The sequence below is a fragment of the Telmatherina bonti genome, assembly GCF_933228915.1.
Source record: "Telmatherina bonti genome assembly, chromosome: 4".
NCBI lineage: Eukaryota > Metazoa > Chordata > Actinopteri > Atheriniformes > Telmatherinidae > Telmatherina > Telmatherina bonti.
The window spans coordinates 31,905,204-31,928,015 of NC_136622.1; the positions used below are offsets into that span (position 1 = coordinate 31,905,204).

The 22,812-nt window shown below is 44.0% G+C and overlaps 1 protein-coding gene across 1 annotated transcript; it reads right to left on the reverse strand.

The window, feature by feature from the left end:
* Positions 1-1,349: 1,349 nt before the first annotated feature.
* Positions 1,350-22,319, reverse strand: nol4la (nucleolar protein 4-like a; the record flags this gene model as incomplete). Its single annotated transcript, XM_079239002.1, has 11 exons — positions 1,350-1,564; positions 4,058-4,244; positions 4,390-4,509; positions 4,621-4,809; positions 5,269-5,454; positions 5,537-5,829; positions 6,569-6,710; positions 8,862-8,971; positions 11,087-11,198; positions 13,768-13,923; positions 21,978-22,319. 11 exons carry the CDS (start codon positions 22,317-22,319, stop codon positions 1,350-1,352), a joined length of 2,052 nt encoding a protein of 683 aa, XP_079095128.1.
* Positions 22,320-22,812: the final 493 nt, after the last annotated feature.

The window sequence follows — 22,812 nt, forward strand, 5'->3', positions numbered from 1 at the left end:
AGTGTATTTCATCTGAGCGTCACACTTGTGTCGTCACGCTGTATCCATTTGACTTTTAGTAGCAGACGCATGTATATATCTGTGCCCTTAGGTTTGCTCACCGATCACTTCTCTCACAAAAAAAACACATTAAAGTAAAACAGACGTGCAACATTAAGCCAAATTCTTTTGTCAGGTCCTGTTTCCTTTGTGTCACCACAGATCACTGATCCCAATACATGAAAGTGCCTCAGTTATGAGGTTAGTATTCACAACAAACAACATTAAAATTGGCTACAATGCTGCATGGGATATCACTTCTTTTTACAGCTTGACTGTTACAGCAGGAGAGGACTGAGGCGAAGTACTATCCTCTTAAAACGCCATCATCTCAGTAAGCATTACTGATTATCTTTAATATTGCACCTTTTTCCATTTTCCAATAGTTTTGGCTCTAAACCAAGACTCTACACACTATATTAATCTCCTTTTTTTTTTCCCTGACAGGTGTCTGCGACCCCAATTTGCATACCCAGGCTTCTTAAAAGCCCTCCTCCTGTTCAGCAATGAAAAACTGCCCGTCACAAAAAGATCCACAATAAACTAAGTGAAAGTAAAGTCGCGCTGGGTAATAAGTCACATACAGAGGTGTCTGGAAAACCTCTCCAAAAAAGCAGAATTTCGACCATATATTGGATGGATCTGACACTATCATGTTATATTTCCTTTTTTTTGTCCTTTTGTATGTTGGTAAGTACACATCCGACGTAGCTGTTGAGGTTAACAGGTCAGTGGCAGCCTGCCACATCTTTTAGCAGCGATTCCTCTGTGGACTCGACTCAGACAACCCGACCAAATCATGCCACTGTACAGGGTAATTTACATTAGTGTAAAAAATAAGAGTGATGGTGCTGAGACACTGCTATTTAACTCCTCATTTCTTCACACATCTGCACAAACAAGCGATTTTGGTGTTATAGTGGTTGAGCTAATTCAACACCTCGGTCTGTTTTACAACACGCATCTTTTTTTTTTTTAACTTATATCATCACTTCCTGAGACAAATGGAGGTTCCGGTGGCAGGATGAAATGGATGGGATGAATGGCTACACAAAACAGGGCACTAAGGTCAAAGTGAACCGAATGCATAAATAAACATTTTCCAGCCTGTGATATGTTCTGGCCTGTCCAAATACATGAAGATGTGGGAATAAGTGAAGGTAACATACCTACAGAACCCACTATGCACTGAAGTATCACAGTTGTGTCGTTGTGTGTGAAAGTCTGCCCATATGTGTGTGACGGAGCGACGGAGATGGACAGGCTGGAGGGTGGAGGGGGGGAGGGTGTTGGCACGGTTTGGCTCAGACTTAGTTCTGCTGCAGGATCAGGTTTTCCAGCTCATCTGCAGAGCGAAGCAGGAAGGCCGCGGACTCTCGGTAACCTGCGATGAGCTGCCTCACCGCCGTCACCTCTGGAGGGCTGAGCTGGGCCGAAGCGCCACCACCACCCCCGCCTTGGCCGTGGCTGTTGGAACTGGAGGAGGAGTTTGGGCCGATGGACTTCATACTCAGATCTGTGGGACCTGTTGAGGTTGTAAAAAATATGCTCAGGTTACGTTTTAAAAGGGGTAACTTTATCAGATAACCTAAAAAAAAAAAGGCATGCTTGCTTTCCACAGTAGCGCATGTAGAGAGGGAGTGTCAGACATATGAACTGGCCCACCAGAGTTCCCAATCTGGTCTGTAGGATGATATAATGACATAAACCTTGACTCCAGTAACTGTGTCTTTTTAATTCTTTTAGACCTAACAGCAGCGTTTGACTCAGTAGATCGTTCTATCTTTCTGTCACGTCTCAAGCACTGTGTTGGTATTAAATGCACTGCTTTGGACTGGTTTGAATGGTACCTCACAGACAGATCTTTCTGTGTGCAGCTGAAGCAGTTTACCTCCTAAATGGCCCCACTGACCTGCGGGGTTCCTCAGGGGTCAGTTTTGGGCCCTCTGCTATTTTCAATCAATCAATCAATCAAACTTTATTTATTTTCCAACATAAAATATGTGACTGAAAGTGCTTTACAGTTTAAAATCAGGCTGGATCAGGCTAAAGGTTCCCTGCATTTTCTCTACATGCTGCCCCCAGGGTCAGTATTTAGAAAGCATGGTATTCCTTTTCACTGCTTCGCTGATGATGTGCAGATTTACATGCCATTCTAAGGAATCTCTTCATGCTCTGTTTAATTGCATGAGGGACATTAAGACATGGATGGACATTAATTTGCTAAGATTAAATGAAAATAAAACCGAGGTTGTCCTGTTTGGTCACCCCAAATTAGTCCAAGTTCTTTCCAATTCCTTTGGCTCATTAGCATCCTATATAAGACCACAGGCCAGAAATCTGGGTGTTATTATTGATGGGGCACTAAAACTAGACAAGCAGATCAGCTCGGTGGTTAAGGCTAGCTTCTGCTTCTAGCCAAAGTTAAACCATACCTGAGGGAGACTAAAAAAGTTGGAAAAAGTTATCCATGCCTTTATCACACCGCGGTTGGACTACTGTAATTCCCTGTATGCTGGTATCAGCCGGTCTGAACTTAGTCATCTACAGATTGTTCAAAACGCAGTGGCTTGTCTCCTAACCGGGACAAAGAAACGTGAGCACATAAGGCCGGTGCTGTCCTCTCTTTACTGGCTGCCGGTTAGTTTTAGAATCGACTTTAAGATTCTTGTATTTGTTTTTAAGTCCCTAAATGGCACCACAGTATTTACCAGACCTAGTTAACATTCACTGACCCTCTAGAGTCCTTAGATCAGCTGACCAGATGGTCTTGGATGTTCCCAGATCCCTAATGACATCTAGAGAGACAGAGCTTTTGCAGTTTTGGGTCCCACTTTATGGAACTCATTACCCCTCGTCTAAAGATCCACCTGTTTACCCTAGCCTTCGACTGAGCAAAGTTGTTTTTATTGTGTTTTATTAGTTTATTGTTACTGATTTATCTTAGAGTTATTTTAGTCTATATATGTGTGTGTGTGTGTGTGTGTGTACTTTATTTGATGTGTATATCTTACTGTAAAGCACTTTGGCTTTAAATGTGCTCTATAAATAAAGCTGACATTAACATTGACATAGAAGATATTAAGTGCATGACTGCAAAGTTACAAAGTAACTAATTCTTGTAATGGACCAGCGGCCTGTCCAGGGCTTATTGGACTAGTTGCCGGGTATTACTACACAGAGCTGGAAATAAACCTTCTAAACAACCTCTAGCTCTTGAAAAGTTACTAATCATAATGTAAAAAACTGTTTTTAAGTCACTGTGATTAAAGTGATTTTGTTGATCCACTATGATTTAAAGTGACCAGAAATGCTTATTATTTATAGCAGGAGTTGTAAAACCTGATCCTGCCAGTTTAAGATGTTTCTCTTCTCCAACACTTCTGATTCACATCACATGGATCCAACAGCCTATCAAGTTCTGTACAGTGACTCACTGATTAGAGTTAGATGTGTTGGAGCAGAGAAACATCTAGGTCTCTTGCTGGACAGGGGCCAAGGTTGCCTACCTTTGATTTCTAAGTTATTGTGCAATTATTTTACCACTTCAGATGTGGTACTGAACTAAAATGAGTTTAACATAAAGACACTGCAATCCTATCAAAATAGGGCTACAAGACCAGCATCATGTCATATGTGGGTTAATATTACAGGCCAGAAAAATCTTATGAGAAGTCAAAGTAAACTCAAAAGGTTCCCTTTCTATGCTGTACATGTTGCTGTTGCTAATCCTCTTTTTGTTGGTGTGCTTTTGACTAATCTTTAAAAAACACACACAGTCTGTTCATCCTATCGAATGTGAGACATAATGACTGAATATAAGAAAATTATTTGCACCTATATGATATAAATTTGCATTAATTTATCTATAAGCTGGAAAGAATAGAAAAAAAATATATAATTTCTCTCATCCATTTTTGTCATTTGAGTGAGTCATCTCTTTAATTACATTTCTGCTTCAACATGTAGCGTTACAAAGTCTTTCCTGAGCTGCAGCAGCTCACTAACCAGGTCTTACCATTGGTTTGTGCAGCACCAGAGCTCTGCTGGTTGCTGCCCACCGTCCCATATCCCCGCAGGTTGTAGTTGAGGCCTCCGTTGGTGTAGAGCTGATCTTGGGCAAAAGCTGCGCTGGAAATAGAGAACCCTGACGGCGCCACAGAGGCCGGATCCCTCGAGATGGATTTGTCAGAGGCGGACTCGTCCTGCGAGACAATAAATGTTTTCAGCGCGGGCAGAACGTTGTTGTTCATACGCTGTGTTGTTTGTTTTAATGATGCAAAGCCGGCCGAGCACATTCCCAAATCCCTGCTGGGCAGATTCACACACACCCACTGCCAAGACATTTACCGTCGCTTGGTAGACATCAAGCCGCATCCTCTTGGCAGCATTCCGGGTTTCGCTCTCACAGGCGGCGGCGAGGATGTTCTCAGCCATGGCAGAGGTGAGGTGAGGAGGTGTTGGTCGTATCTGCCAATAGGGTCATGGGAATTTTTAACTATAACTGAGAATCTGGGTGAGTTTGAATGACTACATGTAGGACAGAAAATATTGTAGCTGGGGAGACGGGGCATTTGGTACCTCAAAACCGCCTTTTTTCATGCGGCGGCAGGATTTGAGGTAGGTGCGGATGCGCTTGCGAGAGCGCTCCTGGAACTCTGGGAACTGGCGGCTGCAGGACTCAATGATGGCCTGGATCTTCTCCTTGGGCTGCTTGGAGATTGGCACCATGCGGTCCAGATTTTCATCCACAAACAGGCGCACAAACATCTGACAGGCACGAGGAGCGAGGGGGGGAGGGGAGAGAGGGGATGTAGAGCAGAAAAAATGGAGCGGGGGAGCATGGTCAAAAGAGGGGTGTGAGAGCCAAAACAAAAGAGAGGAAAAGGGATGGCGGCGGGGGGGAGGAGGATGGGGAGGGAGTATTGGAGGTAGAGTGACAGGAGAGGGTATGAAGAAGGAGGGGGAGGAGATGAGAAGGTGGAAATATAACCACTGCTTAAATGAACAGCAAGATTTCTTCACTTATTTGCTCAAATTTGCATTTTTGCTGAGTTTTCACATTAATAATCAGAGTGTTTGGAATGAGTTAGGGGAATTAGCATATTTCCCACCCCTGGTATTTACAAAAACAGTGTCTGCGCAGAGTAAGCTAACGCTACATTAGATTAAACAGCTGTCAGGCGGATGGCGGCTTCTCTCCGTGCATGAAGTTGACATTTCACTTACATTGAAGGCTTTAAGTCTCTCCGGGTCCATCCCCTCAGCGTCATTGATCTTGTCATTGTCATCGTGGTCGTCGTGATCATCATCATCATCATCAATTATCTGTGCCCGACCAGAGGTCAAGTCCTCTGCACTCATGCTCAGTTCAGTTTTCACAGAGTCATAGCTTCCTGAGCTGTAAGGGGGGGACTGAAAAAGCACACATTTCACAAAAATACGAACAAAATCAGGTCATTGGTCACTTTCCTTTCCTTTTTTTCTCTGGCCTTACCTTGTTATTGAGCTCTGTTTTGATGGGGTACTTCCTGTTGGGGTCTGCAGGGAAGGGGTTTGGCGGTGAGCTCCCGGCTGGCAGCAGTCTGTCGCTCAGATTGACCGGCTGCTGATCCTCAGAGGAAGATGAGGATGAGGTGGTGCTGAAGTCCAGGGGAGCACTCAGACCATTCTCCGTCACCTCCCCGTAAGAGGCCCCACCATCTGGGGGGTTCCCACCCACAGCGAGCACCTCCGGGGAGGTTAGGACCGGCACCCCGTTGGCACTGCTGCTCTCTGAGGAGTCATCATCTGGCAGGAGGGAAAAGAACGCAGCCGCGTGGACGGTTTGTCATCTTTAAGCATTCATTTGTTTTTGTTTACAACAATAAGCTGGGTTTCAGTGATCAAGAGGGGGGGGGGGTGCTCCTACAGGGGGAGGGGTCCTCCTCCCTCATGTTGGGTGTTCTGAAATTGTAAAGGAAGTATGCATCGGGGTCAGCTGTCAAGACAAATAAAAGTTAGGATGGAGGGAGAAAATGTTCCGTTTTTCCAGCAAAGCGGGAGAAGTGAGCGTGAGGAGGGCTGATGGGGGAAGGGAGCTTTCTTTTCCAGCTGTTTAAAAATGAAATCTTTCAGCCACTTAAATGACATCATGTCCACACATCTTACATGTCTGTGCAGAGAAACACACTCATTTCCCACATTTTGAATCTTCTTTAGTGTTTTCCTATCTGGGAAGGTTAACATCGGCCTTTGTCCTACTTCTTAAAGCTCTGCACCCTTACAGAGAGGGGTCCAGAGTGGGCTGGGGATGCAGTGTTGTCCCACCCCCTCCTGTAAGAGTGGATTTATTTGGATTAAGAACAAGGCAAGCTGTTTCCTGCCTAACACCAATCTGTACATTCCCTGTTTGACACAAATACTTTCAAATACCAGATGTAAAAAAAACAAAAGCCACTAACACACTGGGCAGGTAAAAATTGAGAATTAGATCTAAACAAGACAAAAAGATGACAGTGCAGCGGCAGCTGTGGTAGCCATGACTCACCATCTTCTTCTTTTATGACGGCGGCCGGGTTGCTGACCCTCTCTCCGTTAGGTGGACTTGGCTCAGGCACTGCGGGCTGCTCAGCTGCGACCCATGTGGGCTCAGCGTTGTTCATGTCCTCGCTGCTCACCGAACTGTCATCCTGAAGGAAAATGGCGTAACAGTGAGAGAGAGAGGGAGAGAGAGAGAGAAAGAGAGCTGCATGCTATAACTTTTAACATCAGCTGTAATTCTGTAAGTTAGTTGAAGTGCTTCTGATATGCTCACAGTTAGATAAAAACAAGCAGTTTACTGATGCTGTGTGAAAAAAAAACTCATTTCTATATTCATTGGAAAGTAATACCAAGCATGACATTTTGCATTTTTAGCTTAAATTTCTTAAGTAGGGAGTGTCTCACCAGCTGGGATTTCTCTCAGACACTGGAGTAAAAACCTAACAGGAGTTTCAGCTTCACTTATTCTACAGTAAGAAGGTTTTCCATTCTGTTTTCCTTCACATGCAGGGGCTTTTATTTCCCAGGTACGTTATGATTAAGCAGTTATTTTAGTTAATATACCTTATGAACAACAAAAAAAAAATCAAATCTACGCTTTAATGGAAGTTTCTCTGTTCAAATACAGTGAAGCCAAACAGCAGAATGAAAGAGGGACTGCAGGAGCATCTCTGTTAACTAATATGCTTCTTTGAGCACTGCTATTTTTAACTCCGTTACGTACAGACCCTGAAGATGCTTGTTGTAGCGTAACAAAAAAACATGAGTACACCACTGGGGTAAGGATTAGCAAAGGAAAGCTGAATAATCTCACAAACTACTATGAAGGCTGACCCGAGCTTTACATGGCGACCCGGACCAGGTTGCTTCACGTTAACATAAATGACCTGCATTTATGTCGTCACGTGTCAGCTGGCATCTCGCTCATAGGGACTGCTGTGCGAGGGGAACGGAGCAGAAATACATGTTGTCATCTCATTCCCCTCACACGAGCACACAAATAGGCCTAAACTCCTGGGAACATGCATCCGTCCCCCTGTAAGGGGTTAGCAGAGGACCAGAATGCTCAGTGACGGCTCTATTAGGCACCAAGTGAGCCATGCAGGATTAAAGAGAGAGACTCTAATCACACCATTTCCAAGTATCTCCCAACATTGATGTTTTGGCTTCAGAAAAACCTAAAACTGATTGAGTAGGATGGAATGTTTTTAAAATCGAGGCTAAGTCAGCTGACCTAAATAAAACAGAATAAAATCTAAACATGCGAAAAAAATTCTGCATGTCAGAAGATGACACACCTTCTAGCACGCAGGCTTGTTTGTGTCAAGCTAGAAAGTAAAGAAACTAGTTGAACAACAGGACACAAGCTGGACTTCTGTGGTTGTAAAATCAACTTCTTTTCTTCATGATTATAAGGGCAAAAACCTAAAAAATGTCTGATTATGTAACTAAACAATGGATGAAAGAATAAGTTGGCAGTTCTGTGTATAAAACTGTGTATAAAAGTCCTATTTCTACGTTTATTTCCATTTTTTTCATTAAAAATACAAAAGAAAACCAATTCTAAACACCATCATGTTTGAGGTTTGGCTCCTCTGTATCCCCGGAGTGTAAAAGTTCTACAAGCCAGCATGCAGGCGGAGAAGTTTTGCTTCAGCAGACAACAAGTTTCTTGAATTTACTCGTCCCAGCACAACAAACCTGCTGCATTTTCAGCCATTCGCTGCTATTAACTGTAAATCATTGCAACACAAACATGGACTACATTCCTACAAAACTGAAATAACCCTCTGTAAGATAAATAATTCATTTACTGGCCTGTTCAGATCAGTCTCGACACGTTATGAATATATGTTCGTTTGTACTCACCAAATCAGAGTTTGGCTCATTGTTCCAGATAATCCTAATTATGGGTGAGTGAGGTCTACATCATCATCATCATCAAGTAGCGCTCCCTGCACTTTAGTGGCAGCAGTTCCTGAGTGTTTCTGTCACAGCGACATGGGAGTGGTTTCACGCCTGACGTCACTGATGCAGAAGCTTTTCTAATCCTCACTTCACACTGCGCTCCTCCTCCCAGCAGGAAGACTGCTCTGTTTGTTCAATAATGAATTAAAAGTTGGGAGGAAGGATGTCCTAATTTGCCTGCACAGAGCCTCTCTCCCCGCAGGCTCGAAGAAAATCATTTTAAGGCTTGTGCTCTCAGTGCAAATGCAGTTCAGAGATCTTAACAATGGCACATTTACTTGTATCGCTGCCCACATGTCACAAAACATCTACTTGCAGCAGGAAGCACTCACCCTCTCTGTGGCAGTCATGCACTGCAGCTTCATTTGCTTCAGGTAGGTGGCAGTAAGAGGCATGTTGTAGTCAATAAGGTCCGGGACCAACGAGGTGGGTCTGTCATTTTCTAACAAAGAAATGCATGAAAAAAAACACACATTTTAATGTGCAATCCCTGCATAGTCAATAAACTAATTCAAATAAACTTTTAATCTTAAAGGTGGAGTATGTAAGATTTTCAATATTTTCAAAATAAGTTAACTAATAAAATAACTACAATCATAATTAAAAAGTTTTTAGAACATGTAGGTTCCAGTCTGTCCATATTTAGAGTGTTATTAAATTACAAGTTTAATTATTGACAAATGACAAAAAGCACATTTTTTTTACTGGTAGGCAAACATTTAAGAAGGGTCTTTGTCATTTTTTAAACTTGTAATTTAATAACACTCTAAATATGGACAGACTGGAACCTACATGTTTAAAAAAAAAAAAACTAATTATGATTGTATTTATTTTTTTGTTAATTTTTTTTTTTAATATTGAAAATCTTACATACTCCACCTTTAAATTAACACAAAGATTTATGAGAAAATGCATTGAAACATTTGCATTTTATGCTAATTTACGCCTCTACTCCCCTATTGTGTCCCACATTTGATGTTTCTAAACACAAAATATACATTAAGTCTACAAAATTAAATGCAACATCATAGATTAAGACACAAATAAATATATCACTAGTCCAGTATATTTCAACTAACTCGCAGGAAAACACTGCATGGGATCAGAAACACTTCTGAATAAAACAAAAAGAACAAACAAAAGACAAAGATGAAAAAATTAACAATTATCTTCTAAAAAGTTGTTGACTGAAGTTTCAAACGAAGCAAGACGGAATAAATCTGTCCCTTTGTGTGTCTGAGTTTATTTAATATCGACTTAATTCAGGCTAGAAACAGTCCTGGAAGTTTGAAAAATCATTTAGACTAAAAAAAAAAAAAAAAAAAAACTATCATCAAGTTATTATTGGTTTAAAGGTGAAACATTATCAAACAATGTGTTCATCTGTAAAAGCAGAACTAAATTTGCCATCCAGATGACTTTTCTGTGAGGTCTTCATCCTTTCAGACACATAATATCAGACCACATTCTGCACACATAAAGCTCATCTGGTTGCACTCCAGACTCCTTACCTACTGAAATATTTAGTCTCACAAAACAAAAATGAAGTGTTGAATAGCTGAAATCTTATACTTAAAAAAAGAACATTATAATTTAGAAGAAAAAAAGTGCCAAATGTGCGAAGTTTTAACCAGATCGGGGCAAATTTGAGGTTAATATTATTGCTGAGGTTGAGAGATGCATGAAATGTTGTAAGCAACTTTTACTGTAATACTGCTGTATCTCCATAATAGTTCTAAAACATCCATCCTACTGTGTCAACACAGAAAAACGCTACAATCAGCAGCAGGGCGAGCGCAGGAGCATAAACAGGTTGAGTGGCTGGATTTTACTGCAGTTCAGTTTACATTTCACGTGTACCGGCGCTGCTGTAAAAACACCAACTCAGGTTTTAACGCCTCTTCAAACCCAGACTTTTAATTATATCATAAAAATATAACAAATTATCCCAGAGAGTAGCCTGTTTGCATCCGTCCCAAGTTGGATATGTGATCTGAGCTAATCATGGACAATCTTTGAATGGGGGTAGACTTGATTTAGCCTCCTGTGAAGGCTGAAATTTGAGCCTCTGCTTCACGTTAACACCTGGAGTCAAACAATGGCTGGCAGCTGTCTGCAGTCTCTCCACCAGCCACTAGAGGAACTCTGTGACCATTTTAAAAGTCTTTATACAATCCCAGAGAGCCAAGCCTCTGGAGCCTCTGTTACGTCATGTCAGTGATGCATTTACTCATATGTTTCATATTCATTCAGAAATTCACCAAACAGCACAGATCAGCTTTAGTGTCTGATGGGACGGATAAAAAGTTAGATGTTTAACCATTATACACATCATTACCTGTAAAAAAAAAAAAAAAAAAAGTCCTGCAGCCAGCTGTGCTGGAGGACTGGCTGATTATTACCAGCTCTTGCGACGCAGTAAAGACCCTTTTCTGTGTTAGTATGTCGACGGATCTCAGCATTAACAAATCTTAAAGCCTCATCTCAAAAATAGCACAGCGGTTAATGATGTCTGCAGAAGGAGCAAGCGGTCCACAGATCAGATGTGTGGCTTTACCTTTGAACTCTGCAGTGCTAGGGTTAATGTGCATCCTCTTCTGACACTCTCCACAGCTCATTAGGAACCGAGTCACCGCCTCTCTGGGCAGGAAGGCGTAGGTCTCTGCTATCTGTGCCGGGGGAAAAGCAGAGGAGACTGGGTCACTGGCAGTAGATTTAGCTCAACTCAAACTGTTTGCAGGTGCTTTTTTTTTTTTTTTTTCTTAATGTAGAGTGATCGTGTGAAAGTTGGGGGTCAGATTTATGTGTTATCTCAACATGACATGAGGAGGAAGACGCCCTCTAGGCGACCGGCAGTGATTTAGGGTGGCCTAATTCCAGCTGCAGCTCTCTGAAATTCCCTGCTTTTATACCTCAAAACGCAAATAGGTGTTTTCTGATTTGCTTCGCCTCCCGCTTCCTCAGGTGCAGCCAGCACATATCTGCACCTCTTCTCATGCTCTGCCTTCCCTCTCTGTTTGTCTCCACCGCTGTGCCACCCTCCCCTCCTCACCCCCTCTGGCGTTTCCCTGTAAAATGCGACCTTCACGTGACCATGGAAAGGCAGTGGGGGTGCCCACCATCCCGTGTGCCCGTCCCCCTCCTCCCACCCCACCCGTACCCTTCATGGCCCCTTGAGGCAGCTGAGAGGGAAAGGCCACCCAGAGGAGCGTGCACCTCCCAGAAGGCCACAGTGACAGTTCCATATTATGCCCTGCCCCAGTGATGCTGCCTCCTCAAAAGGGTACACTCTATGAGACGTGACAGGACCTCTCTACAGGGCAGGAGCAATTGGCTCTATCATTTTTTTTCTTCTTCTTCTTCTTTTTTAATTCCTGTTTGGGTGGGAGGAGAGGAGAGGTACCAAAGTCTTGCTGAGCATCCCCCTATGCTACCTAAGCTGTAAACACTGGCCTTTGCTCTGTCAGGACAACACAAGGATCTCAGCTTCCAACAGAAGCCAACAGGCTGCCATTGTTGTAGAAACATTAACAATGAGGAAATGGGGGGGGACGACTCTAGTTTGAGCACCACGAGAGCTTTGTTTTTCTGGTAAAGGTGTCTGGTTGTTTCCTTGGTAACACCTGATGCTAAAAATGATACATTATATCTCACATATCTCTGCCTATTGTCATGGGGAGCTTCAGAACACGAGACCCCTGTAAGATTACCACCCTAAATGAAATTACCACCCAATGTCAGAAGCTGAAGGCAACTTTTAACATAAAAGAAATAAAGTATAAAACAATTATGGCAAAAATGTCACTGAAATTTATAAGCTTTCCCATACTTTTTTTTTTTTATATAATACGTGGAGTGCTTTGATGAGCGTCATCAGGGACGCATTTGAGTGAACAAAAGAGACGTTTTTAACAATCCAATGACAGCGTTACTATAATCTTATTTGAAAATGAGGCTAGCTAGAGATGTTTGTTGAACCACAGGGAGTCCACAGTGGCTGCTGGATGCACCGGGCTCCTCTTTGTTTGCTTCTCATTGCTGAACGCAGTGCTGTTGCATTTGCACAATAAAACTCATCACAAAACTCATTCCTTATATTTTGCGCCCACACACACATGCTGATACAGTTGATGATATGTCCTGCAGGTCTAATCAACAATATCTACAGTTATGTTGTCATATACTTGTTGCTGTTGTGGTTGTTGTTGTCATTTTGTTTTCCTCTAGGTGCTCCCGATGATTCTCTGCTTTGTTTTCTTGCAGAAGCTGCTTTTCTGTTAAGATACTCCTCAGGCGTTTTTTCTGTTTTGATTTATTATACAGGTGTTGCTCTTGTTTTTTTTTTATTTTGTATCTTTGTCTCTTTTTTCTTTTGTTCCTTCTTTCGGGTCCACATTAATATGTAATTCAGCAATAATCAAATTAAAAAATAAAGAATACTAAAGCGTTAACCCTTGAGTATTGTGACAATTTTTGATCACTTTGTTTTCGTTCATATTCAGCATGAAACTTTTTTGTCTTTTGTTGATTTAGCAACAGAAGTGAGGTCTTGGTTCATACCAGAAGGACAATTTTAGGTTAAATTTTCTAATTTCAAGGTATTTCGTTGAGTGCCCTATAAAGAATTAAGGGGATATTATGTCCACAAAGCCTCATTCCCTTTATATCCATTAGGCTTCCGTTTTGTAAAGCAAAGTTGTTCAGCACAAGAATAAAGTGAAAACAGTTGGTTGAATTGGATCTAAAATAAATTACTTTTATCACGCATAAAAGCGATGCTGGATGATCAGAAGTTCTACAACCAGACGGCAAATGAAAACCTTGCATCTGAAAAAAGCTTCAGATGCAAAAATAAAATGTTGATATATGCATGTGAATATCTGTTTACAAATAAATTTTATGCCATCGTTGTTATTTGTCCAATATTTCATGTGCAGGATATTCACAAACTGAAGCACATTCCCACCAGAATTAGAGCTAATGGTTTTGTTAAGTCTTGTAGGGAGAGACGTAAAAATGTAGCCGGGAGTGTGCAAATTTCATGCATGACAATTTTAATTTTCCTTTCTATGTGGTTTTGTAACCTGAACCTGCTGCCAACTGGGGACGTGCTTACGACCATCTTATCCACCAGCAGCAATACTCTCGCAGATTCAAACAAGAAAAGGAAATAGAATTATTTTTATTCTGACTTCATGTCAGACACCTGCACCTCGGATGCACCTGGTCATGTCTTACCGCTTTGTAGGTCTTCTTTTGGCCTGCATGTTTGGGTGCTCTGCCTGGGTCAGCACCCATCTCCACATGCATGGCATAGATGATGTCAAAGAAGTCTTCAACGACGGCCACACGCTTCAGGGAAGAGTTGTCCTGGGTCGAATTCCCATCTGAACACTGAAACATGGATGCAAGAGTTTAGTTTGGAAGGAGGCATCAGGCAAACAGAGATGACTTGTATGTATATCATCAGAGATCTTTATTATAAAGCAACACTTGGGGAATGGTGAAGGCACATGAGTCACTGGTCATGTGCTTGTAGACGGTCAAGAGCAATACACAAGGTGCCCGACCTCCTACAGTGTTGAGATTTTTCTCCTTTAAGTGGAGAAGTCTCATCCCTGGCTGGGTCTGCAACCATCACCTCATCTCTGCCATGTTTAAAAATAACACCACCGACACTGTACGAGCCCAGCAGTCCCTCCTACCACCACCTATGGCAGCCATCCTGCCTCCCGTACTGCCGACCCGGTCGCCATAGAAACTGCCACTGATTTCTCTCGGGCAGGTGTGCTGGGCAAAGGGTCATGTGACACACCATAGAAGTAGGATCGCCAGGACAACAGGCTCCATCCGCAGCACCACATGGGGCTTTCTGCTCCTTTCTAGCTTCACATTTCCCTCTCAACAACTAGTTCCTCTTCTCACTGCCACTGTACCAAAGTCTCACTTATGTCTCTCCTGCCAAACCCAGAGTAACCCCAGCAAGCATTAAACACAGCAAACTGATTCTGGCATTTAATTAGCTTTTTGTTTGTTTGTTTGTTTGTTTTGTCCCAGAACAAAGTCCACCTCTTCCAGGCAAATATGAGACAGAAATCTGACATGGACACATTCTGGCGATTGGATCAAAGATAGAGAGTTGGTGTTTCCTTTTGGAGTAAGAGAAGTTAAAAAAGTTGTTGAGGAATCACACATCTCTGACATTTCCACACGGTTCCCTGTGTCTGAGATTTCATTTTCTTACCCCCCCCCTCCCATCGCATCCTCTTTCCCGCCTCCGTTCCTCATCCCATGCCTCTGTCCCGTCCTCTTTCTGCCCCTCCTTCACCAACCCCCTTTCTCCTCTCTTTCCTTGCTCCTGCTCTCCCAAGTGCAAGGTAATGATCGTTACCATGGCAACTAAAACCAGCTCACAGAGCGGGTTTGTTTTAATCCGGCCCCTCGCTCTCTCTTTCTCTCTCCTTCTCTACTCCAGTAGCTCTCCCCCTGTCAGCACGGGCTACATGTAATGATAATAAATGAAATAATAGCGACCCTCCGCCTCATCATCACAGCTGTAATCTATCGCACTTGGAAGTATCATCATCTTTCCCATGGTGACATCACCACAGCCTCCCCTGCCGCTGCTGCTGCTGCTGCTGCTGCTTGGGACAATGGTGTCAGGTCCATTCACGCTGGATTTGGATAATCTCATACAGCTGTGGGGTGTGTGGTGCACCCACATCGCTGCCACATCCCTCAGCAAAATACCCAGCATACACAGGATATTCAGCTGGGAGCATTTTCTCTGGCCTGAATCGATACACCATATTGCAACCTCTGCACGAGTCCAAACAATTTCACCGCCTTTGCAGTCGTGTTTCTTCACTAGATGGCCAAGTACATTTAAGGAGTTCAACATCAAACCCAGTCTAAACAAATACTAGCTTCAGTTTACTGTGAGAAAACCCACTAAACACTACAAATAGTTTCATACAAGCGGAATTTGCTTTTGTTGACTCTGAAAAAGAACCTGCAGCTAAAACTGCTTTTCTTTCTCTGAAGGTCTTCTCGGGCCCTTGTGCAGCATTGAGCTGTGTTTTCAAACACAAGCCAACAGGGAGTTTAGCATCCATCTCTGAACACAGCATGCTTTCAGTGTGTGTTTTAGTGCACTATGTGTCTGGCAGGAAGAGCCTGTAGCTGGAGCTCCTCGGTGGAGAACAGCTGTTGAGCTGCTCTGTGGCAGCAGCACGCCACTTTATGGGGCAAAGGAAACTTGGTAGCATCTCTAATCGTCAACACAACAGCACCACTCAGACCACCCTTCTCCTTCCCTTCTTCTCTCCAGCCTTCTAATCACATAGGACTTTGCTTTCCCCAGTCACTGTACAACCAGCCCCCATCCCCTGCGCCTCCCCCTGTCCCGCACCAAACCGCTCTGTTGCTAGGAGACTGGAGGGGTTGAGTCTGCTGCCCCCACCCCCGCTGGCAGTCTCTCTCTCTCTTACACACACACGTTGTAGCAGTGAGCTGCCGAGGGGAGAGAGGAGCAGTCCTGCACACACGCAGGTCAGGAGGAGGAGGAAGAGGAGGGGGGGCATAGAGGAGGAAGCAGCTGGGTCACAAAGACAGGCCGGCAATGGTGGAGAAGATGCGACGCACAAGACATCAGCTTGGTCTCTGAGCAGATGAGTGTGACAAGCAGAAATCTGAAATGTGGCTTGGAACTTAACTTTTAAAGTCAAGCAGCAAACAGATGAAGATTTTCTTCCACAATAAGTAGCTTAAGGAGAGGTGTGTGTGTGTGTGTGTGTGTGTGTGTGTGTGTTCGAGATGGCTGTGTCAACAATACTCATGACTCAGATTATCTCGCTGCAGATGTGACAACAGGTCATCTTTTAAAGTCCCATCTTCCCTCTGTAAATCTGTCAACTAGCTAATGAACACATAAATGGGACAGCGTTTATTTCTCCTGCCTGTGTGTTGATGTGCGCGCGCCACGAGGGGGGGGGGGCAAGGTAAAGGTTTATATGACATCAAACAGGGATAAAAGAGACCATCCACCCCACAGCATCCCCACTACTTTATAGAGAAGACCTCATCCTCCTCTTTTGCTTTGCTCTCCAGCACCACCCTCTGCACCCCGCTTCAGTTCATAAAGCCCCGTCATTAAATCCACATTAGGTGCACCGGGCTCAACCCCTCTGTCCGACATCTGTGCGTGTATGCGTGTGTGTGTGCGTGTGCACTCCTCTCTCGGCAGCTCCCGTGATGAACATTATTTGATAGAGTGTGTGACATCCCCACAGTGTCCCACCGAGCCGGAGACACAGACAGTCCCACTGGCGCTGTTGACGTTCCAGTCACTGACTCAAAGCGGTATGTAAATGAGTGGCACATACATCATCATCATCATCATCACCACCACCATCATCATCATCATCACATCCAGAGTCCACCTCGCTATTTTCAAGCCATTATTATTACACTGTCCCACTTCGTTAAACGTCGGCCTTGTGGAGGTATTAGAAATGACAAAAGATGCGGGAGATTATTGCCATCTTAAAGACGGCGTGTGTTTGAGTGTGTGTGCATGTGGAAGCACAATTCAGACTATCTCCCACACAGGGGGGGAGGCCCCCAGGCCAGTTAAAAATGGTGTTAATTTCTCCTCCTATGGGAAAGCAAAGAACGGTCTCTCCATGGCAACAGAGAGTGCTGAAGGGAGGAAACACAGAGCATGCGATCAGCGACCCCCTCTTTGTACAAGCGCGCACACACACGCGCTATGGATTTTGTCAATCACTTACGTTAAGTCACAGCAACATGGCAACATGTGAAATCACCAAAGAAACACACCCTGACATAAACTTTCTTCATATGTCTTAATACAATCATCTAACAAAGAGTTTCTGCCCTCAGACTGGCGCATCTCCACCTTCAAGTGCTCCAAAGAGCAGACGGACCAATCACCAGCACACACACACTCACTCACACTCACACGCGCGCTCAGGTACATTTTCTGCAGGCCAGATGAGATCAGCACAGCTGAGGTGATTTCTGTTTGGGCTAGCGAGCATTTCGCCATTTGAACCCATGAGTGTGAGCCCATGTGTTGCTCCTTAATCAGCTCTGCCAGAAAGAAACGAGACAAAAACCGCTGGACAAAAGCAGCGGAGATCCTCGGTGCAGAAATAACATTAATGCAAATGCTGCTGAATAATAGGGCCAGTATTCCTTTGACTCTGTGGCCCTTCTACAAAAGACGGGCTCTCATGGGAAATACGGACTAATTAATCAGATAATAATGACGATGTTCCCCATGCTATCTGATGTGAGGCACAAACTGTTTGGGTCTATTTAGCAAGACAAAGATTTGGAACAGCAATATGTATACAAGGAGGGGACGTCCCAAGATGAACCTTTATTTTGTTCAGTGATTTCATTTCATTTCATAGACCCATAACCTCTTTGAATCCCAACGTAATGGTTGCAGGTATTGGATTTTATTGCTTACTTTTAAATGAAATGTCATAAAATATGCATTTAAAATGTCCTTAATGTCCTTTTGTATCAGAGCAACTGTTAAAGATAAAGGATATGCAATTAACTGCAAAGAAAAATGTCAGATTTTTAAGTTTCAGAAGCCAAAAACAGAGAATTTCTTTCTTTTTTTCCAAGTCTTGCAACTTCCTAGCAGACCGGCTCATTATTCTACAGTTGCAGCTTTTAGATGCTTGTTTAAAAACACTAAAGATCCTAAATAAATAGATTTTTCTTTGTCCCTTCAGCCTCAGTTGCCAATTTCTGCTGATTAACAATCAGACTTTACAAATTCAGACCACTTCTTCTTTCTTTCTTTTTTTTTTAAATATAAGACATTTCTGATAGGGTCAAAGAAAGAATATACTGTCCTGTTATCACTCTTAAACACAACATATTTTTGTTTGAGGTCGATGTCCTCCTAAACCTGGTCGTGTGACAAATGAAAAGATATTTACAGATTTCAGTTGGCATGGTAACTAAAAGCAACAGCTTGCTATAGTCCATCGTTTTTAGTATAAAGCACATATCAACCCAGAGGAACATGCATAGTATGTTTTGGCAAATCTTTTTAAATTGTCCGGACTTGGAGAAAGGCTCATGTTGTGTGCAGTTCTGTGATGCATCTCTGTGTCTGTTTCTGCCCCCCCCCCCTCTTCTGTACCGTCCTCTAATCAGGGCATAATGGGAGCTAAACGAGGTTGCATCTCCACACTGAGGCCTGCAGGATCCTCCAAGCACTGGCAGGGGCGAGACAGCACGAGCAGGAGGACAGAGATGGACAGAAAACACAGGGAGAAAATGATTCTGTGTCCGACTTGAAAAGAGCCCCCCCACACACACACTGAGCCTGTGCTGCCTGCGCCCTGCCTTTCTGTCCCGCCACACACTGAAGCTGCCTTGTGTGCTTCGCCGGCGCACAGAAGAGACCCTCTCTGTCTGCTCATCAGGCATCACCCATCCCCTACCCCCACCCAGGCTCCCGTCATTTAGCCCCATGCCTGCCCCCATACAGAAACTTGGCACACCCTGGGAGCAGCTGCAGCGGGGCTTCCAGTGCTCCAGCACCACAGACACGCCCCCGGCCCTGCAGCTCTGTGAGCGGCTACTGACCATTGTGCACGCGCCTTTTGCACGTGTGTGTGTGTGTGTGTCACTTTTTGGCATTTTATACGGCCCACAAACACAAACTGGATAAAGGAAAAGTCTTGCCTTCTAATGCAATCACGAGCATGTATATTGTTTGATTTGTGGCCTCTGACTCATCATTAGAAGCAGCTTGTGTTGGCTGATGGTTTGTTTGTTGTTTAAATTTCCCAAGTGGACCTGAGTCAGGGGGAGGCTTCCCCCTGTCTTATGATATTAGCTACAAAGCACGTGCACTCCTCTTTAAGAAGATAAGCTATATTTATTTTAGGGAAAAAATGATTTTCTCAGCTTTCCTTTGGTTTGACTGGGCCTTAAAGAGTTACAGTTGTGCTCATATTTATTCATACCCTTTTTATTAAAGAAGGAAAAAAACAGCTGCTTGTAAAATAAGCTGAAATTGACTAAAGTAATAATAACTAAAAAATTTTATGAAAATCATGACATTATTTTCTAATTCTGGCTCAATAGAAATAATTTTTTTAAAAGCAAACAAATAAGATAATTTATTACATATTACATCATTCATAAACTAATATTCAGTTAAACAATCCTTTAATGTTTCTGCTCCAGTCAGGTCAGACTTGACAGGTATTTTGTCCCACTGTTCAACAGAAAAGTGCTCTAATTTGTCCAGGACCCATTTGTTTGTTTGTTTGTTTTTTTTCTTCCTTCAACTCAATTAAATGAAAAACTGTGTCTTATATTACTAAATTATATTTTTGCAAATTTTTAGTTATTGTTCCCTTTTTTTTTAAGTCTCCAGTAATTTGAGTGACTGTTGTAAATTCAACCTTTTCTTTAATGAAAGAGGATGAATACATATGAGCACAATTGTACATCAGTTCAGCTCCTGTTAAACAGGCCTTGCAGAGAAACAATACTAATAAAAAACTAACAAAAAAACAAGTCATGTCAACAAAACAACAAGAAATGACAAAAGCCAGAGACAGAAACTAACCAGCAACATGTTTCAGGGACCATCTGCACCTGCAGAGACCCATCACACCTGCCCTCGTGCCCAGAGGGGAAACATAATATTGAGCAGAGATTAGAGGAGGTTTGTAAAAGCAGTTGGCCCAAATCTAAATTGTTCATTCACACAGGTAAAACACCTGTGGAGGAGATCAGCGCTATTCAGCCCAAACCAAAGGGCTCAGTCCCTAATCCGGGCTAATATCTCCTCCAGTTTGTTAACATGAATCTGCTTCTGCTCTTAGAGGTCCAGAGGGACCCTGTCCCAGCTGAGGGTGCGTGGGTGTGTGGGGGGGGGGGGGGGGGGGGGGGGGGGGGGGGGGGGCATGGAGGAGGGGGAGATCACTCCCGAAGGCGCTTGTTTAAGATGGTGGTTGTCTCCTTGCTGGCACAGCAGGCCAAAGGATCATACATAGAAATGGACGCGAACGAGCACACGCGTGCAAAATAAGAGAGCTGTTGGGGCACTGGCTGGCAGTTCATCATGAACATGTTTATCTTGCTGGTTCATTTTACAAAAAAGAAAAAAAAGAGAGAGAGAGAGAGAGAGCTGTGTGTTAACCCCTAGCATGCCCAGTGCCTCCCGACTGGACGGATGGGACCTGACATCCGTTTCACCAGGAGATAAATCACCACCCATCAGCCACAAACGCGTGGAAGTGAAGTCTGAGCACCGACCGTGGGCGTATGTCGCCATCAGTCCCGAGCAGACCCTTTTGTTTCCGCCACAGCCCCCTCACGTGGTCGCCAATTGCGCGCAGCTACAATTTGATAAATCAATATTTATAACCTGTCTTTGTCAAAACATTTCTCTGGTGGAGACAGTCTTATCCTGTCTCTCCGAGGTTCATGTCGGAATGTAACCTACATCATGATATGCGGCAGGCAGAGAGGCAGGCAGGCTATCCTGGACTGCACAGGTGTTGCCAGAGCAACGAGTGCCTGCGAGCCGACCCGCATCATTCCCAGGACAATGAAAAGTGGAGTGGGGGGTTGGGGGGTGGGGGTGCACGTCTACCAGCCCACATCATGACTTTTCATTCAAATGTCTTATATGACATATTTATAAGAATATATTTGCTCTTCCAGAGGCAGGCAGACCATCTTAATGATGCACGGACACAGTGCGTGTTTCTCGGTTTGGATGGGACAGTGAGGGCGCGTGCCATTTGATGAATTGCCAACAATCAAAACCTGCTGAGCTCCAAATATTCATGCCACCAATTATTATTATTATTATTATTATTATTATTATTATTATTATTATTATTATTATTATTAAGTTGGGTTTGGACCCTAAAACCATATCCCTAACATACCCGATACCCTCCAACATGCCTCTGCATCCATGTGCGCGCGCACAACGTTACCATACCGGGCTACACGAGACCTGAACAGCAACAGAAACAATATGCTGTCGTCAGTCCATCATCTCGCGCTCTGCACCCGCTGGAACTGCTGCTGACAGGACTTCAACCCGACTGGCGAGATGGCTCCGCGTGATAGTCTACCTTTTAGAATCGCGATTGCCAAGAGGCACCGGCGTTGCTATGGCAGCAAGGGATGAGAGTGTCGGGGCTGTTCTGGTTGGGATGTGGACAAAGTGAGGCTTCATCGGGACCGCAAAACATTACAAGTCGTCATGTTCCTCGCGTGACAGGTGCGTGGGCGCAGCCTTAAAACGACGGCAACTTATAGACGGCAACGGGACGTCTCGTGAGCGTGTACACGCACGTTCTCTCCAGTGACAGACACACATAAACACATGCACATCCACACACACACACACAGACACACTTTACCGTTGACTTGACCGGGACATATAGGACGGGTTTCCCCGGGGCTCCTTTCTTGTTGTGCTCTCCCAGCACGTTGGTTCCGACCTGAAATCCTTTGGACTTCACCCAGAATTTGAATTTGGCGTTGATGTGGCTGTTGTCGACGTAAACGCCGTCCGACTCGTCGTTCTGCAACAGTGTCTGCATGATTTTGTTGTATTTTCGCCGCGTGACGGTCTTTGTTTTGCCGGAGTCTCCATAAGTTCGGAGACACCAGTCCTGAAATTCTCTGAACATCTCAGCCTCCAACACGACCGGACTCCGGCTCCTTTTGGGCGCATCCACGCACGCCTTTTTCGTTGCCATCGCTCCCTCTCTCTCTCTCTCTCTTTCTCTCTTCCTCTCTCTCTGCCTCTCTCCGACTGAACCCGTTCAAACAGCCCAGGCTAATAAAGAAGATACTTGAACGGGTCTAATCTTCCTCTTCTGGTCCCCGCTGTCCCGCGTCTCGACTGGGGAAACAGGACGCGATGCCTCCCTGTTGTTTCCGAGGAAAAAGTGACCCAGAGAGCAGAACACCTGTTTGCAGAGGAAGCCGTGGTGTCCCGAACCGCAGCGGTGAAAAATGTCACTTCCTCACATCATCCGCTGAGGAGCAGAGAGGGGGGCTGTCCTATGCTGAGCGGGTATCTCCCACCTGTGCGTGAAACGCTCCACACAAGGGTGGGCTGTAGGGGGAAAAGAAGGGGGAAGAAAAAAAAAAGAAAACGAAAAACCCACAGTCCTCGCAAAACAACAAAGAACAGAGACAAAAGCGTGGAAACAACCGTTCCCATCGACCTACTTTCTAACTGCTAAC